General features: G+C 52.0%; 5 protein-coding genes across 5 annotated transcripts; 1 reads left to right on the top strand and 4 right to left on the bottom strand.

The window, feature by feature from the left end:
- Positions 1-209: 209 nt before the first annotated feature.
- N7473_007984 (flavin monoamine oxidase family protein) lies at positions 210-2,009 on the bottom strand (the record flags this gene model as incomplete). Its single annotated transcript, XM_057153924.1, has 4 exons — positions 210-1,171; positions 1,248-1,636; positions 1,726-1,763; positions 1,884-2,009. 4 exons carry the CDS (start codon positions 2,007-2,009, stop codon positions 210-212), a joined length of 1,515 nt encoding a protein of 504 aa, XP_057008262.1.
- Positions 2,010-2,886: 877 nt separating this feature from the next.
- On the bottom strand, positions 2,887-3,843 carry N7473_007983 (uncharacterized protein; the record flags this gene model as incomplete). The annotated part of the gene is made up of 1 exon (XM_057153923.1): positions 2,887-3,843. The coding sequence occupies one exon, from the start codon at positions 3,841-3,843 to the stop codon at positions 2,887-2,889; it is 957 nt and encodes a 318-aa protein (XP_057008261.1).
- A 2,009-nt stretch (positions 3,844-5,852) lies between these two features.
- Positions 5,853-8,200, bottom strand: N7473_007982 (T6SS phospholipase effector Tle1-like catalytic domain-containing protein). The gene is made up of 2 exons (XM_057153922.1): positions 7,969-8,200; positions 5,853-7,887 (listed from the first exon to the last, which is right to left on the bottom strand). Exons 1-2 carry the CDS (start codon positions 8,092-8,094, stop codon positions 6,001-6,003), a joined length of 2,013 nt encoding a protein of 670 aa, XP_057008260.1. The 5' UTR covers positions 8,095-8,200; the 3' UTR covers positions 5,853-6,000.
- Positions 8,201-11,833: 3,633 nt separating this feature from the next.
- On the top strand, positions 11,834-15,467 carry N7473_007981 (peroxidase/cytochrome P450 family protein; the record flags this gene model as incomplete). The annotated part of the gene is made up of 5 exons (XM_057153921.1): positions 11,834-12,250; positions 12,327-12,427; positions 12,486-12,727; positions 12,790-15,339; positions 15,403-15,467. The coding sequence occupies 5 exons, from the start codon at positions 11,834-11,836 to the stop codon at positions 15,465-15,467; spliced, it is 3,375 nt and encodes a 1,124-aa protein (XP_057008259.1).
- A 1,089-nt stretch (positions 15,468-16,556) lies between these two features.
- N7473_007980 (monooxygenase) lies at positions 16,557-18,481 on the bottom strand (the record flags this gene model as incomplete). The annotated part of the gene is made up of 2 exons (XM_057153920.1): positions 16,557-18,340; positions 18,436-18,481. 2 exons carry the CDS (start codon positions 18,479-18,481, stop codon positions 16,557-16,559), a joined length of 1,830 nt encoding a protein of 609 aa, XP_057008258.1.
- Positions 18,482-19,059: the final 578 nt, after the last annotated feature.

The following is a 19,059-nucleotide window of genomic DNA, read 5'->3' as shown; positions in this document are numbered from 1 at the left end:
TATCTCGATCCCACTACACGAGGTTCCTCGGGCAGTCAATAGGTAAGAGCATTTGTTGATGCAGCAAACCTCACTAAGGCTTCCAAGACAAAGCAGGTAGACCAACGTGCAAGCCTCTAATAAGAAAGCTAAGAGATACACAAATCCAGGCATCCACGCAGGCCAACCTATGGAACCGCTGATGATAAGTAAAAAGTAGAAGGGCAGCCTCAATCACCCACACCATATAAACTAATCCTCAACCCAAGACTCTCACAAACCTGCACCGCAGCCCTCTCCCCACTCAAATAAGCCCCAGTCGTCGTACCCAACGCCTCAAACGGCGCTGTATGCTCACCCGCAAACCACAGCCCCCTCTCAGATCCAACACCCGCACCAGAACGAAGCACCTCAATATCCTCATCAGCCCGTGTAAGACCAACCTGGAAATTGCAATAAGACCCATTACCCGCGTAAGAATCCTTTTGCCAACGAGTTGCCATGACCGCGGTGGGGATACAATCCGGTGAGGTAATGTCGTATCCCGGCAGCCTTGAATAGAAAGGTTCGAAGAAACCGACTAAGACTTTCCTGTATTCTGATGAATGGGGGTCTAATGAGGCGATTTGCTCGACGATGTGTGTTGAACAGGGTCCGTAGGTGTAGAATAGGAGGGTTGGGTGGTTATATGGTGTTGGCATTGCGGCGAGAGAGATGCATTCTTGGTTCCATTCGATATTTTCCGGGTGCTCTGCGTAGGAAGGGTTGAGGAATTGAGCGAAAACGGGATTTTTCACTGGATTTGAGCCACTTGTTGAACCGGCATGCTGGCCGTTGGTGTTTATGCTGGGAGTATGCCAAAAAGCCCGTGGAAACGTCACATAGACCTTTTCTAGCCGGCCATAGGAGATGCTGTGGATGGCTTCGAGCAATCGGATAGGAAGGACCGGAGAGAATGCCTCTGCGTTTTGTTTCAACCAACCCAGCGGGCAGGTGACAACAACCTTGTCGAAGCTGTAGCGCTCACCTGTAACTGTGGCTACAGTTATCTGATGCCGAGACTGCGCATCATTGCGTGGTGGAGCATCGATGCTCACGATTGCCTGCTTAAATCGGATATCCGCCTGTGATAGTACATTTCTGGAGACGTACTCCAAAATGCGTTTATAAGTTGATGCGACAAAGAAGTTATCTGCGAGTGTACATATTAGCAGATAAACACAACAAGGACAATTGGTTGATGTACGCAGGCAAAAGATATTACGCACCTCCATCGATGCACTCTTCCAGGCAGAAGAATTTCAAACTCTGCCTCTCAATAGGATCACCCACATAAGCACCCCAGAGCTTACAAGAGTCCAGACAGAGGTGTTTCTCCTCCTCAGAGAAGTCAGACTGCTCCAGCTTCTCCTGGAAAAAGTCATATAGACTCCGCTCTGGAGGAATTGTATCCCCATGCTGTTTGCTATATTCAAATGCCTGCCCGATAGTCGTCCACATGAACTCCTCAGCCTTAGTTACAACATCTTCACCGAGGAGATGTCCATCGCGCGAGATCGAGATATTCCGCCCCTCTGGGTCATGCGCGACAGTCTGCGTCGCGTCCGCAATGGATATGATAGGGTTTTCACCCGTGCCATGAATCCAATTTGGACCACTAGTATTGATATTAGTTTGTAGTCAGACGACGGCAAGGAGTCCAATCAAAGGAAAAAATGTAAGTGGAAAGGGAAAAAAGAAACATACAGATCCACCAAATGACTTCCAACCACCTCCTGATGCACCTAACCACAGAAAGAAACAAGACCAATCAGCAAAACTCCAAGATCGACGATCTCCGATTCGCCATGACAGGAAGCCAACAAAAAAGCAAACTTAGCGTGGACTGCGGGGAAAAAACCTACTCGCCCACCAATCCGGTCCCGTGCTTCTAGGATAGTTACTCGCGCGCCGCTTTGGACAAGGATGTCGGCGCAGCGTAGGCCTGAGAAGCCGGCGCCGATAATGCCGACGTGGGGCTTGGTAGACATGGCGCGGCGGGGTGAGTCTGTTAAAGAGGTGATTTGTGGAAGCGGGGTCTTGCACGAGGATTTGGTTCCAGTTCTATTCTGTACTCCGGATTTAGGACGACTTTCATCCGCGAGAGAGATAAGTTTGGAGGACCGCGGTCGTTGATAGAAGGCGGGGGCCCCCAGTGCGCGGATGATTGGCTGAGGTTGGATCTATGGGCCGACGGAGACGGAGATTGGGTCACTACGTACCACTGATTTGACTTTCTTTATTTTAGTTAAAAGGTTAGGTGGCTATTTGATGAAGACTACGGAGAGATTATGCAGTGATGTAATTTGTTTTTGGAAATAGAATCATCATTGAACTCCGAGTCTGAGTCTTTGACTGCGGAGCGTAGCACAAGCAAATACGTTAGAAAATAGGATACACTGGGTATCGAGCAGGGAAACAAGAAAAAGGGATGGAACATGAAGTGACGATGATACAAAGCAGAATGAAGAATTATGGCCAGCATAATGGATAGATGAGAAGCTTAACGCCTTGGCCCACCTCCGATCGCGCCGCGAGAAAGCAGAGAAACAAAAAGCACAGTAGCGCCCGTAACGAAACTCCTTTTCGTGTGATGATATCGCTGTGAAAAATGGGAAGATGATTGGGTGGTATGTACGTCGTCGGATAGAAAGTAGATATGTGAGGTGGGTAGTTTCGAAGTGTGTTCGGGACGAAAGGGTACTGGGAGGATGCTGCAATCTCATGAATGTCCTCTGATACCACGGGCAAGCTCCAGTAAGAGATATGCCGGATCGGACAAGGGTTGTGATTGTGCCGTGAGTGTGTCGAAATCGACGAGAGAGCTTTCACGAAGCCTCCAGTGAAGTCAAGCTTGGATGTCCTTCCTCAGTCTTCCCAGATGGTCTCTAGGTCAAGGTCCTGGCGGCGCTCGGCACCGCAGACACTCCAACGCTTGCGCTTGTCACTCCGTGGCGCGTAAGCGCTAGCACCACCACGGACTGTGCCAAACGAAGAGGGTGTAGACATGTCGGATCCGCCGCGTCGTCGGCCAGTGCTTGCTGCATCGGCCGCATCTGCCGCAGCTTTGAGCTCCGCGATCCGCTCTTCTTCAAGTGCTTCAGCCTCGGCGTCAGGGATATCGGGAATAGTCTCCAAGGATGAGATACTGGGACTGCGAGAGCGGAGACTGGTCGGGGTCGAAGGCACGGAGGAAGCGGAGGAGGCTGAATGAACCGGATAGGCCTCGTTGTATCGGCCGCCGAGAGTAGGCGAGGTATGGATCGAGGGGAGACTGCTGATGGGTTGCTGGAAATGGAGAGGAGAGGTGGAACGCAGGCGACCGATGCGCGGGAAAGTCTGTGGCATCAAAACTGGCGAGGAGCCCGACTGCGAGGATGGAGATCGCGGTACTGTCTCGAGCTCGGCATTTTCAGAAATGGTCTCGGAAATGTTCAGCGAACCAAGGCGGGTCTCGATGTGATCGTCGGAGCGCATCTGCAAGGGCGTGGATCGCTTCGCGTAGTCGATGGTGGGTTGCGGCGCTGGCACCCCGCGGCCGTTGACGAAGATATATCGTCCTCGCGAGTCCATCCCTGGGGAGGAGTAGGCGCGCGTCATCGAAGGCATGCCGGGGATTCCCACCAGTGATCGTGAGCGTAGATGCGATCGGGCCAAAGGGGATCGGGTCCGAGGAGGAGCCGGGGGTTCGGGAGAGAGCGACAGAGTGATCATGACGTCCTCTTTTGGTACTCGTTCCGGGGCACCTCCGGAGTTGGGCCCGGTGGGGTCTCTGGAGTCAGAGTGAGAGGAGCGCATGGCCTCAGGTGGGTGCGACCCATCCATGGCTGTTGCGACCGAGGCGATCGATCGTGGTGGAATGGGAAAAAGGGGGGTGGAAGGCGAAGAGGGAGAGGGAAGGTGAGAGGGGGGACAGGTGGTGAGAGGAGAAAGGAGCGGTTGGGGGTTTTACGCCGGGCGCATCATGTAGAGACGGAAAAAGGTGGGGGGGGGGGGGGGGGGGGGGGGGGGGATTGGAAAAAAGATCAATAACCTTGGACCGGCCAAGCTCCGAGAGAAAAGTGCACGTTTGGATGGAGAAAAAATGAGTGTAGGGGGAAAGGAGAGAGAGAGAGTGAGAAATGGTGAGGTCAAAGATTCGGGAGAGAAAAAAAAAGGTTGCGGCGAAACGGAGCCAAGGCCCAGACCGATTGGGGACCTGACACGCCCTGCGTATGTCAGGCTGAATACTCTTTTAGTAAGATCTCAATTTGTAACGAGAAGATCATTGTTTATGTCAGACACGTCTAGCTACTCAAGAATATCGAAATCCTCTGTTTCTGTTGATTCTATCTTGCAATCAACTAGATACTTTCTATAAAGAAAGAAGTTTCTAGAGGAGCCGGTATGAAACCCTGACAAATCTGACAAATCTTAGGACGATCAACTAAATAAAACACTACGTAAGCAGTTATAAAACACAATTCAAAATACATTTGGAAAGACCTTTCAACAAATAGAGGTTGAAGCCTTCCTCGTTGAACTGTTTCTCTGTCCCGGAACACTTCCTCATGCGAGACGGAGATAGAATCCTCCCCTCCGCCAATAAAAGCCACGTTTGGTTGCAGATTAGTTCGATATTTGAGAACCCTGCAGACGTCAGGAGTCTATCCGGAAATTCAGACTTTGTAGAGATTGTAGAGAACTAGCTGTGTATCCATGGGTTTGTATCGTGATTTTCACATGCAAAAAGTGTTCCCTCGAGTCCTTGTCATAGCAAACAGATCTCCTGCTTATTCTTTTTGTTTCTATATTTACCCCATGAATCATCAATGAGCCATTATTACTTTGGGATTAGAACATGCTTGTAAGAGCATTCCCAAAGCAAAGAAATGTCAAATGTCTTTGTTCCAGACATCTCGATACCGTTGCAAAGCCAAGAATGGTTCTGATAGTGGCTCAATTCCCGCTTTGAGTCTATTTTTATGACCGGCCTAATCACAAACATAGCTTGAACAATGTATGTCAGTGGCTTGAGCTGGTCCATGGTAACTCAACTCAATGTCGAGACAAGGCTTTACAGTTGCTGTGCTTGACGTCTATTAGTTTGTGTAAGTATCTACACGAGTCATTCAGCCAGAACTCCAGTTGACCGTTTCACTCCGTAATCGAATTCCATTCCTAGAATCTCGAAGCCGGGTTCTATTTCTATTAGAAGATCTGTATTGACTTATACCTTGAACGATGCCCTACAGGGTCAGATCAGAAAGTTGGTTCTAAAGATACAAAACCTGAATGTCCTCTCTTAAACCCACTCCATGTGTGCAGCAGAAAATGTATGCGACACCATTCTAAATACGACATGTGCTCAGCCTTGGCAACCGTTATACTGCAAAGTTACTTTGGATATGCACCAAGAACCATGGATTCCCAAGCCATGACCCCACAACTTTAGTGCCACGGGTGGAGCAGATACAAAATTGAGACCGGCGACGCCGAGGCTGAGGTTTGCTTGAGATAATTCTAATTAAGATGCAGTTTGACACGCTGTAGGTTGATGTCCCTGAGATTCTGCGCATGTCGGCTCCGACAACAATATTCCTTCTTCCTTCCTTTTTTGATTCAGCGTTGTTAATTATTGCCATGATCTCACCGTCTGCAACCCCATAAACGCAGTGAAACTATATTGGATATTGCCAGTTACGTGGGCTACCCAGGCGCTATTGTTCCACATGATCTTATTTGTCTATGCAGCTCAAAGCTGCAGGGATGGGCTAGATGGGCGATTGCGATCTGGACTACAGAGTTCTAGACAGCTCTACGCACCTCGATGGAGGCGACGCAGTCTCGACTGCACAGGATTGGTATATATCCATTTGGTACAACTGTGTGGGAATAACTGGGGTACTATGTGGGTAGGTATAGCAGGTACAGAGTGGGGTACATGAAGAAGGTATTAAGGTGAACGGCATCATCAGAACTCAACAAGACATAACGCTTGAATCAGTGCACCGCACAGCACTCCTTCTTTTGCTTCTGCTCCAGTGCTTCCCTACACTTGGTTGCCACGCTCTTCCGAACGTAAGTCTCGCGAACACCGTCGCCCTCATTTTTGAGGACGATCCATTCACCCATACCATACGCTTCTGGTGCAACACGCACACCACGACCACCGCCACCAACGATCACGTTGCCGGGGCGATACTTAGGGTCTGCTTGCATGCGACGGATAGCCGATACATGAATCTCCGCGTCGAGTGGTACATCGCGCACCTCGCCGCGCGGTAGTGGCCAGCAAATCGGCTTCCATGAGCCATCTTCTTGCAGATCCATCCGTCGGAAGGGCAGCCACTCCATGATCCGCCACGAGATGACCGACATGGCTGGTAGACCTTGATTGAACATCAAGCAGTCGTGTAAAGAACCCTTCGTGCTGGAAGTGTGCAATGCATGCCAGAAATCTCGACTCGCAGCAGAGCGCTGTTTCTCATCAGGCGAAATCCGGAAGGCATCCCGGTTATCGCCGTGACCCTCGACGCACTGGCTGGGCCGACGCGCTGCCAGGTCCTCCTGGATGGGTGTATAGTCGCCATCAAACTCTTCCAGACACTGGAATTGCTTCATCTTGCGCTCGTCCAGCTCCAGACCAGCCCTTTTTGCCTCCTGCACCATCCAGACTAGGGGTGCGTGACTGAGAGCCCACATCTCGCCGCCTCCCAGCTTCCAGCCTCCGCCGATATCTGCGTGGCAGCCTGGGAACCATACCTCGTGAATGTCCTGGTCGTCTTCATCCTCGGATTCTTCGTCGTATTGGCTGGGGAGTTGGATCGATAGGTTGCCGGAATGGCCGCTGCAGACAGATTGGAGGTCGTCGACTGAGGGGGCGGGCTTTGGCACGGCGAGACTGGTGCGTCGAGGAGATGGTGCGCGGTAGCGTTGGCTTGTCTTCTCCCCTGCGTTGCTCTCGCTACCCGGGGCTGGTGAGTGGTAGCGCGGGGCATGGTAATATGACTCGCCAGCGGCGGGACCCCATCCGGGGACGTCAAAGGTGGACGCTGCTGTACCGGGCTCTGCATCACCATTTTGGGGTAGCTCACCGTTGTCGTTCACCGTGATGGCAGGGACCTCCGGCTCGGTAGTAGCCTCGTGATGATCTTGATGGCGAACGTGTAGGTGGTGGTGGGCGTCCGCATGTCGGTTCATCAAATGGTGCTCAAAGCGACGCGGATCCAGATGATGGCGGTGTCGCTTGTGCTTACCATGCTGCCTTGGACCTGAGATGAGATCCTGGCGGAACTTGGCTCGGCGCTCGTCAATGCCAACGGCGTGACGAATGACTTTGGCGGAACTGCGCGCAGTGTAAGGGAACTTGCTGCGTTGCATCCAGGCGTTCTCGAAACGAGGTACACTGTTGACGGTATCAAAGAGACCCATGAAGCGGATGCGCGAAATCGGACGACTAAAGGTTTCCCGGAAGGCCTTCATATACTCGAAGAGTTTCTTCTTCTCTTCCTTCTCGGCGTCGCTGTCACCTGCACGCTGCTGCCATTTGGCAAATGTCTTCCAGGCGAAACGGATGAGCTCTTCGTTTCCAGCTTCGAGCAAGCCGATATAATCCAGCATCTCGGCTAGGAATCGCGCAATGTATGCGCCGCGACTGAAACCGATGAAATAGATCTCGTCGCCGGGGGAGTAGTATCGCATCAAGAATTTATAGCCGCCCATGACATGCTCATCGAACGAGGAGCCGATAGCTGAATCCTTGGCCTTTTGGTACCAGGACTTGATGCGTTGAATGCGACCATGACTGGTGAGCGATTTGGTGGTTACGTAGGTGCCGATTCCGGGTTGATAGTAGTGATATTGATGGCTCTGACTACGATCCAGCATCTATAGATTTGGGACCCGGTTTGTTTAGCTTGTTATCTCCCGTAGAGTGGTCGAGAGCCAGGGGAGGAGTTAGGAGCATACGCGAAAGATTTTCAACACATTACTATCAGACTCGTCACCTGCGAACTTGTTGCCGGTGCCATCGAAGCAAAGCACAAACTGCTTCGGCGGACCGTGAGGATGGGTAGGACCCGTGTACTGAGCCATGATGCGGGTTTATCGAGGGCGTAACTCGGATTGTCCGACGGGACGCGGACTATATACGCGATAGAGAAACACTCTGCGCGAACAGCACCCAAGCGCACGACGAACGACAGGGTTTCGGAGAAGAGGAATCAGCAAACGGAGGAATCGCCTCAAACAGGATTGGCAGGATAGGAATGTTCGCAAGGTGTCACCCACCGAGACGATCGCTGCAGGCCGGCCGAAAGAATACGTCAAGCTGGAGTGGGCCGCGAGGTGGTGGGTGGTGGGGGGCTGGCACATTCCAATCGCGGATTCACTGCACGGTCGTTTTGCTCTTCTCGTATTATTTGATTTTTCAATTATTCTTTCGTGTTCTTATTATTTTCTTGATAAATCCAAAAAATGACAACCTTTAAGTTATGACACTCTGATCCTTGCCAGAAAAGCTCAGATTTCTCCCTCAATTCCACGTTCACAGGACTGTTTGACATTTTTTTCCACGGATCTGTGACCGACCATCCCCCTGTTCACGTCGCACAAAAAGAACCCTACGTCTCGACACGCATGATCGATCTCTATCGAGGCCACTTCCCATCCAATAATTGCCGTGCCTCGGATCATCTTGCTGCTTTTACCATCCAGGCTGGACGCCTACCTTGCGGAGGATGGGCCAAATGTACGACGTACCGAGCTTGGAGTACCTCCAGCACCAAGCCTCCTGTACAACTCCCGTATGTACTCCGTACTCCGTACCGATTTGATTTGCGGAGAATCCAATCTCACCTAGCAAGTGGCGTATGGTCTTCCTCCCGGGCCTGACGGGGCTTGCTGGAAAAAAGGGAACCGCCGTCCTTTTTGTTTATTGTTGCTACAACAAAATGGCCACTATTGGACCCAGTGGGCGTTCAAGCTGAGCCTATGGGATATCGGCGCTATAGCCAGGGTTCGGGACATTCTTGTCGATCGTTCCCCACGCGGACAAGGATTGACATCGGGTTCCCAATGATGTGGTGCCTGTGCTTTGGTCCAGGGGTGTAAGGGATGGACGACTGGATCAAAGCTGTATCCTGAGTTGCCGTGACTCTTGGGTTCTCAATCAAAAAGCTCTGCTGAGACTGCGATCGAGTGGCTCTGACGGGCAGACCAGCCGCAATGAACCTAGATGAATCGAGTGAATCGACGAACTCAAGCCGGGCCAGCATGAACTAACTAGAGTAGGACGACTTAGCCTGGCTCGGCCGTGATCCACCTGTCGTCCCCACCCACCGTCTCCACCTGTCTGTGCCGTCATCTGAAGATTCATGCCCCCCCCGCGAACTTTGCGGAGCTAGTGGCCATATTATTGACGCGGACCGCAACTTTTCTTTTCCTCTCCTATCATCGTGCAAATCAAGTTGCAGTGAAGATGATGGAAGTGCTAGAAAAGCCAAGGGAGGAAAGAATTTTCGGCGAGTGGATCCTTGGCTTCAGCTGGCGTCTTCTGACGGCGGAGGATGCAACACGGAGTAAAGTTAGTGGCACCTTCTGAACCCTCCTGGTTGATCGTTCCAACTCGCATTGTGCTCGCATAGGGGGCAAAATGCTACGATGATGGGGCTAAAAGCTCCTCTTCTCTTGTCTCTGTTATCATAATTGGTACGTTTGATACATCCTCGGAGGAGGGGTCGCAGCCAGCCTCGGGAGCGGCCGTGCCCCAGACTTACCGTACCATCAGTGCTCGAGCCGTGGTTTAGTTCTTCACGCGAGTCAGGACTCTGCAGGATCTCAGTTCCTTGATAAACCACCCACACCGTGACCAGATACCCGGAAGGTCTGAGATCTTGTCTGGATCGGATCTGGAATCGTATCTTCGCTGATATTTATTGGCGCGATGGAGAACACTTGCGATAGAGATACCACGACCTACACGGAGGATCAAGATATACTCCGTACTAATCATAGATTTTCTGGTGGAGGTTACGCTCTCCTTGTGTCGAAGTACCTGCCCTTCGCCAATATCACGAGGAAGAAATAACATAGTAAGGGGGAAATACTACTGTGAAGGGTACAACAAGACCCTGAAGATGGCCGGGGCACGCGATAATCAGATTCTGATGAATTGGTGATGATGACAGGCAGCATCGATTTTTTGACTGCCAATGACCAGGGCCGTAATGCGGTTCGTGCTGTCGGCCCGTTCGCCACTAAAAAGTCAACTAAAAGCCCGCTAAATACAAATTTGGTCGCCACTAACTTGCACTAAAAGGCCCTAAAAAGTCCATAGTCGGTGGGCGAACAGGTGGGTCTGCCGATCCGATGTGGGAAAAATCATCAACAATCGATTCATGATAGGATAGGAGGAGTCCGTACAATTCCAATCTTCACCTGCAACTGAACTGAAATAGTAATTGTGCATAATATTAGGTTCAGTAAGACAATTCCATACACACGATTGACCTGTATTATTCAGGCTCACACTACAAAGCGCAGGTGTAGGGGATACTTCCACCATAAGTACTCCGTGCAGTAAGTACGCTTCCCTTGCGTCGCTGGCTAAAAGTCACTGGATCACTAGCCAGTGTATGACAGGCCCCCTCCAATTTCATAGCTATCGCTTCTCACCCAACCAGCCTCCCTCGGTTGGAATCTCCCCCCTTCAAGCCTGCTCGTTTTGTAATCGTGTCCAGCCAGCCACCTGGACGAGATGCTTCCGATCGGGAGGTCAAGCGCGGCACACTAGCACCCCCACTTAGCGCCTCGACTACCCCCATCTGGTCCGTCTCGTTGGATCGCGCTATGAATCCCTCCGAGATTCATTTTCTCGAGTAACAGACCGCTACACACTAGCGGGTGTCATTGATCACATTGAACCCGACTCGTGGTGAGCTCTGCCCATCATCACGTAGGGGAGACGCTGTTGATGCTACTAGGTGACGTCGACTACCAGTCCCCAACATGACTGGCTTCTTCTAGCTGGCTTCTCCACCTCGCAATAATGCTGTCAGATGAAGGCAGAAAAATGTTCTATCCAAAGTATACATGGAAGATGGTTACATGACTGATTCAAAACGAAGTACTGCACCGAGGACAGTCCTGTCCATCAAAAAAGACCCGGTTTAAAGCGTTGCTCCCCGACGTGCCGTGTCAAAGTTGTCTGGCCCACCCCCTTTCTCAAGCAACTAAGCAAACTTGGAGCTGTTCCCCCACTGCTAGCCACGGGAAAAAGGCCTGCAGGATGATCTCTTCCTGTGTTGAGTGTGGTTCGTCATTGCAGGTGCCATCATGGCCCATCCTCCTCTCCAAGAGTCTAACTGGCTCCACTGCCGAATCAGCTCCAGCTGGCTCCACTCGTCCAGCTCTTGAGCTTGTCCCACGCGGGGCCACAGGTGTGATTGGCAACCAAAGTCCTCGCCCTGAACCACGGGCTCTGGGCAGATCGAGGCTAGCCGGTCTCACGAACCTTTCCATTCCCAATCAGATCAGCCCCTTCCATTCAATCAACTATTGGTGATAACAAATCCGCCACTGCGGATGCTCCACAGTCCTGCAGGAGCTGACTTGGGTTGCCCGCACAGCTCGTTTTTAAACCCGGCGATGCGCGCGCTCAATATTTGTCAACTCTTCCCCTCCTCTTTTCCCCCCTGATCTGGCCTTTGGTAGCCATTGTTAATTGTTTCCTGTGTTTTTTGTCTAATAATTTTCCTTGTCCTGTACCTTTCAGCGCTCAATTCTTGAGTGACATTCCTATCTGTGTCAGAGAGCCTCATAAACAGCCGTCGCAATGTTGCGGAGATTCTCTACCCAGTTCAAGAGGAACAAGGATTCCAATGGCGACGCCGAACAGCCCAAGAGCTCCAAGGAGAACAGCAAGCGCTTCTCCAAGGCCGCACAACCCGCGCGCAAGTCTTCTTCTCACGAAGAGAAGCATGAGAAGCACGAGAAGCAGCAACCCGTGAACCGCGCCGAAGTCGTTGCTGTTTTCGAAAAGTATGCGCAAGCTATTCACGCCTCGCGCGAGCCTCTGCCCAACCAGACCGGCGATGGCACCTATCTCAAGCACGACCAGTCCTCTGGTCTGTTCAATGACATCAAGTCGCTCGGTTTCCGCGATCTCAACACTGTCAAGGACTTGATCAAGAACAAGGCCTCTGGCGAACTGATCGATGACAAGACCTACCTCATGGAGCGCATTATTCAGGTATGAGCTACGAGCTGTCCTTTAGGAACCAATTCCTCCCAAATTGATTGAGTTCTAACTCCGATTCGAATCATAGCTTGTCGCCGACATGCCCGGCCACTCAAAGAACCGTACCGAGCTCACAAATCAGTTCTTGGATGAGCTCTGGAACTCTCTTCCCCACCCCCTCTCTCGTGAGTCCCTATGCCCAATTGGTTTGAAATGCGGGTAATCGATTGACTAACGCACGAAATAGCTATATGGGCGATGACTACAAGTACCGCTCCGCCGACGGCTCCAACAATAACCCTACTCTCCCCTGGTTGGGCGCAGCTAATACTCCCTACTGCCGCACTATTCCTCCTCTGACCATTCAACCCACTGGTCTCCCCGACGCGGGCCTGATCTTCGACAGCCTGTTTGCCCGTCAAGAATTCACCCCTCACCCCAACAAGGTGTCTAGTGTTTTCTTCGACTGGGCCTCTCTTATCATTCACGGTAAGTCTTTTTGGTGTTTGTAAGGGCACTCCGGCGCAATTGCTAATGAATAATCACTACAGACATTTTCCAGACCGACTACCGCCAACAGCACCTAAACAAGACCTCTGCTTACCTTGATCTGTCTATTCTGTACGGTGATGTCAAGGAGCAACAGGACCTGATTCGTTCTCACAAGGATGGTAAGCTGAAGCCTGACTGCTTCTCCGAGGGCCGTCTGCAGGCCCTCCCCGCTGCCTGCGGTGTCCTGCTGGTTATGCTTAACCGTTTCCACAACCACGTTGTGGAGCAGCTGGCTGAGATCAACGAGGGCGGCCGCTTCACCAAGCCCCGTGATGGCCTACCCGAGGAGGAGGCTAAGAAGGCTTGGGCCAAACGCGACGAGGATTTGTTCCAGACTGGTCGTCTGATTACCTGCGGTCTGTACATCAACATTACTCTGTATGACTACCTCCGTACCATCGTCAACCTGAACCGCACCAACTCGACCTGGTGCTTGGATCCCCGTGCGCAGATGGAGAAGGCCGGTGCTACTCCTTCCGGTCTCGGTAACCAGTGCTCTGTCGAGTTCAACCTGGCCTACCGCTGGCACTCTACCATTGCTCAGGGTGATGAGAAGTGGATTGAGCAGGTCTACTTCGATCTCATGGGCAAGCCTGCTGAGGAGGTCAGCATGCACGATTTGCTGATGGGTATGAAGAAGGTTGATAGCTTGCTGGACCCCGATCCGTCCAAGCGCACCTTCGCCCGCCTGGAGCGCCAGGAGGACGGAACCTTCAAGGACGAAGAGCTCGTCAAGATTCTGACCCACGCCTGCGAGGATGTTGCCAGCTCCTTCGGTCCCCGTAACATCCCTAAGGCCCTTCGTTCCATCGAGATCCTCGGTATCGAGGCTTCCCGTAGGTGGCACGTTGGTTCCCTCAATGAGTTCCGTAAGCACTTCGGCCTGAAGACTTACGACACTTTCGAGGAGATCAACTCCGACCCCGAGATTGCCAACAACCTGCGCCACCTGTACGAGCACCCCGACTACGTTGAGCTGTACCCTGGTATCATTTGCGAGGAGCCCAAGGAGCCCATGATCCCCGGTGTTGGTATCGCCCCAACTTACACCATCTCGCGTGCTGTGTTGTCTGACGCCGTCGCCTTGGTCCGTGGTGACCGTCACTACACCGTTGACTACAACCCTCGCAACTTGACCAACTGGGGTTACAACGAGTGCCGTTATGACCTGAACATCAACCAGGGCTGTGTGTTCTACAAGTTGGCCACCCGGGCTTTCCCTAACTGGTTCAAGCCCGACTCGATCTACGCTCACTACCCGATGACCATCCCGAGCGAGAACCGCAACATCATGAAGAACTTGGGTCGTGAGCAGGATTACTCCTACGATCGCCCCGCGTTCACTCCGTCGCGCATCAACCTCACCTCTCACCAGAACGCCAAGCTGGTTCTGGAGAACCAGAAGGACTTCAAGCCGGCCTGGAGCAGCGCTATGGAGGATCTGTTCGGCAAGGGCGAGTTCGATGCTAAGCAACGCGAGGCCATGGGCAAGGCCTTCAACACCGAGGACTTCCCCACCTTGGTCAAGAAGTTCTACGAGGATGTCACTCTTCGCCTCATTAAGGAGAAGGGCGCTAAGCTGGCTAAGATCAACCAGATTGACATCACTCGGGACGTTGGCAACCTTGCACACGTCCACTTTGCCTCGGCCCTCTTTGGTCTGCCCTTGAAGACCGAGGAGAACCCCCGCGGCCTCTTCACCGAGCACGAGATGTACATGATCCTCACCACCATCTACTCTGCTCTCTTCTTCGACGTGGATGCTACCAAGTCATTCTCCCTGAACCGTGCTTCAGCTGCCGTCTCCCAGCAGCTCGGCAATGTCATCGAGGCTACCGTCAAGGCTAATACCAACAGCGGCCTGTTGTCCGGTCTGCTGGACAACTTCCGTCCCCACGACAACGCTCTCCGCGATTACGGCACTGCCGCTCTCCGCCGTCTGGAGGAGTCTGGTCTGAGCGCTTCCGAGATCACCTGGTCCCAGATCATCCCGACCATTGTCGGTATGATTCCCAACCAGGGCCAGGTTTTCACCCAGATTGTCGAGTACTACACCTCGCCCGAGGGCAGCAAGCACTGGGCTGAGATCAACCATCTCGCTAAGGAGGATAGCAAGGAGTCCGATGAGACTCTCTACCGCTACTGCTTGGAGGCTATCCGCATCAACGGTACCTTTGGCGCTTACCGCGAGGCTCAGAATGCCGTCACCGTCGAGGAAAACGGCAAGACCATCGAGATTCAGCCCGGCAACAAGGTCTTCGCCTCCTTCGTCCAGGCAAATCACGACCCCAGCGTCTTCCCCGAGCCCAGCGAGGTCAAGCTCGACCGCCCTATTGACTCATACATCAACCACGGCCAAGGCCCCAGCACTGGATTCGGCCAGGAGATCACCAAGATTGCCCTCGTTGCCATGCTGCGTGTCGTCGGTCGTCTGGAGAACCTCCGCCGCGCTCTCGGTGCCCAGGGTCAACTCAAGAAGGTCCCCCAGGAGGGCGGCTACTACGTCTACCTCCGCCAGGACGGTACATCGTACTTCCCTTTCCCAACGTGTAAGTTCCATCTCAATCCTACCTAGTCCTCCCTCTTCAAGCCATACTAACAAAGCCCAACAGCCCTCAAGCTCCACTGGGACGGCGACTTCGACTTCTCCAAGACCCAGCCCTCAAAGAAGCACTAAGCGGTCTTCCTCGCCCTTCAAAAACACCCACGTCACCACGCCTGACTTGTGTATTGCGTTGGGGTCGTGGCTTAATGCGCGGTACGCTATTTGTCTGATCATGCTTCATGTTTTGATAATTGTTTCGGAGACATGTTTGTTCTCCCAGGATATCCAGAGATTGTGTGATTTTAGTTTTGGGAAAGCATGTAGCTGTAGTGTATAGTTTCGAATTTCAATGATGAGATTATGTTTTCTGAAGACTTTTTTGTTGAATGGATGCTGGAGCTTACCCCTCCTCTGGAAATATTCGCCAAGACCAGTAGCTCTTTTGGTGACAATGCAGATCAACCTCGTATAATCCACCCATCGGAAGCAAATTGGCAGGATGCCCCGACTCCTGGTTACTTCGGTAGCTTTCATGTATGTTGCCTCTTTCCATTCCTTTGCCCGTGTCGTCAAGAAAATATATTTAAGGTGATGTCTTGGCTTTCTCAATTATCCGCGTCCTCTGTCGCTTCTGGCGCATGTCTCCGAAGAGTGCCAAAGCGTGAGGGTTATCCAGCCCTATCACGCGCAGCGCTCTTGCTATCTACGCCGCGCATGGTTACCTCTTTTTGTGGAGGGTTCAAGTCCGCGGTGGACCACCGCTTTGCAGAGAGAGACAACTGCAGGCCCGAAGTCTGATGGTCGATCGCTCTTGCAGTTTCTTGTGTGAGCCTTCTACCTTAGCATGAAGCGCCTCTATTGGGTCAGGGTTTTTCATGGTCTCATGAATGTCCGCACCTCCCATCCGATCTTTTCCCAATCGGCTGTGTCATATGCTTTTCTTGCCTTGACGGTGTGTTACGCCGTGTTCGGAGGTTCCAACCCAAGTGCGTTGCTGGATGTTCGGAATCATAGACAAGGCTAGCGAGAAAGCTGATTGAGGGAAGATGGTCAACGGATTTCAACATTATTAGTGTGATACGTAATCTAGATTCATGCCGTCTGCCTAGTGGCTAAGGTCATTGAGATCCCCTTGTGCTAACATTCATAAATGAAACCCATCAAAGTATTTACCATGAACAGTAACGCAGAGCCACCCCGTACAGAGTCTTCTCTATAGAGCTAAGTATCCTTTATCTTCCGTCCCTCCAGGGATGAAGATAGTCGCGCCTTCCACTCCTCCACCAACCCCGCATAATCCCTCGGCCGATGCGGAACAAACAAACCTTCCCACCACGACCCCTTCCTCGCAGTCCTCAAGCCCAAATCCCCAAGCAAGAGATCCAAATACGGCATGACCTCAAAGACAAAGTCGGCAGTCCGTACTCCATGGCCCGCCGGGGAGCGCAGCGCACAGAACTCTGTGTGTAGTGATGTCTCGCTAAGTATTGACTCCTTGTCTTGATGATGATGGTGAAGCTCAGAGCCGTGGTTAAGATAGACTAGCGCCCACAGGGCTTGCACTTCGGCAACAAAGGATGTGTTGAACGTGGTTACGGTCCCTAGGAAGGCGATGCTATGGTCGTCCCATAGTCCTGGTGGGACAATGAAGCGCGCGAGACGGAAGGGGTGCAGAACGGTTTCATTTTGACCCTCCGCATCCTTCGTATGGTAAGTCCTGCTCTCTGGGCCGGTGTGGAGCATGGGCAGACGCGTGTATATGTCTTTGCGGGCCTGCCTAACGAGCTCCTGATCAATTGGGTCCGCAGCCCACGGGAAGCCCATCTCTTGTTCGGTTCCATCCGGCAAGAACCGAATGCCTGGAGATACTTTCCAGCCTGTGCACAGGATAAGTGCCTTCGTGTCCAGCCTGTCGCCACCGTTGGACAGAACGACCTTATAAGGCTCCAGCCGCTCAACATCGGCAATATGCACCTTCACCAGTCCCCGCCGGATCAATCTAAAGAAATCACCCGGGAAATTGATAATACTCACCGCGGTTCCCATCCAGATAGGCTTAAACCAGGGTCTTAGCTTCGCCGTCTCCTCATGATCGCTGTATCGATTGACCCGAACCATATCCCACTCCAGGCAGGCCCAGAACAGACGCACAATAATACAGCCGAACCATGTCCCATGTAAGAAGTTGCGTATCGGGTGGCTCACCCAGATGCAGGGGCTGAACCAGCCCAAGGCACGCACGAGAGGGAGGCTTTCGAGGAGGAGGTTGAAGGGCGAGAAAGCAGCGGCCGGGCTCACCCACGCGGGCCCAGTCCCAGAAGCTCTAATGACCCAGTTGACGCGGTGTCCCTTTGATGCGCAGGCGTAGACGGTGTCCCAAGCGGATTTGCTTCCGCCGAGTACCGTTATTGGTGTGTGGTCGTCACGGGCGCCTTCATGTTGGTCGCCTGTGTTGTCATTGCTGGGTTTAGCGAAGATGGTGTCTTGGTAAAGGGCAAATTCTTTTGCGTGGAACAATGGCGCGCCGAAAGATTGCTGGCCAGAGAATGTAGGAATACGCGGCTGCGAGGTAAGGCCCGTGGCGAGTATCAGTTTCCGCGTCCGTATAGTATTGCTCTTCTCGTGTCCTGGTTCTATTGTTGTTGTGCATTTAATGACCCACTGTTTTCCCCTTCCATCATCTCCCTCGCAGTATTCCACGCTGTCAACCTTACAATTCAACTTAATTTTGTCGAGGATCCCGAAGTGGGCAGCGTACGCTTTCAGGTATTCATGCATCGCTCTGCCTGACATATGCTCACCGGGTTTAACTAAACCGGGAACGTTGTCCCTCATAGGAAAGTCACCATATTCGTATGATCCCAGTAGGTTATTCGTTCTGAGTTCCGCATATAAGCGTTCCTCTGCCCAGACACCCCCCACTGATGCGGCGGAATCCAGAACCACCAGATTGACACTGGGATCGAGCGCGAGAGCTGATTTGGCGGTCGCGAGACCGTGCCAGCCTGTCGCGATCAATTTTTAATTGTGGTTAGCTGCAGAAGCTCCTGATGAACATATAGGGTAAAAGAGTCTAAGGATATGAGAGGGGCGAATTTACCAGCACCAATTATGGCCAGGTCAGCTATTTGCGTTTCCATTATCATTACTGGACCTAATCGCTTGGTTTTCACTCCACTTTAAAAGTCCTTAAATTGGCATTTGTTGAAGTGAGTACTTTGGTAGGTGCATAGATAGGCGTCGATTTGTTATTACAGAAGAGAGGCAGGGTGTCAGCCATCTCCACCGTCCTTATATAAGTAGTACTCTGCTTAAGGCGCCCAGTCCCCAGCTACCACGGTGGGGTCTCACCCGTGCCAATGTCTGGCCTAACAGTGACAGCGGCATCGAATATGACGCTAGCAGAACACGGACCGGACGCCGAGGCAGTTAGTGTGGTACTTTTACTTAATGTAAGTATCTGTCAACATATATGTGTGTGTGATACATCGCACTTAGCGTGTGAACGCGAATGCATGCATAAGCCTCCGAACCAATCAGATAATATATCTGATTGACTGATACGTAATCTACGATGGCGGCTCCTGGGACGCGACTATTTTTGGACATGTAACTGTACATGGTATACTTTCATCAGTGTTACCATACAAACCTGTAACAAAACATTAATTACTGAAATATCTATATAAGGCTTAGCGTGGCATGCGATTAGGGTTTGAAATCG

This window comes from Penicillium subrubescens (genome assembly GCF_028828155.1).
Source record: "Penicillium subrubescens strain IBT 31985 chromosome Unknown utg000005l_segment0_segment0, whole genome shotgun sequence".
In the NCBI taxonomy this organism is placed as follows: domain Eukaryota; kingdom Fungi; phylum Ascomycota; class Eurotiomycetes; order Eurotiales; family Aspergillaceae; genus Penicillium; species Penicillium subrubescens.
The sequence above is the reverse complement of the archived record's forward strand: the minus strand, read 5'-3'. Positions and strand labels throughout refer to the sequence as shown.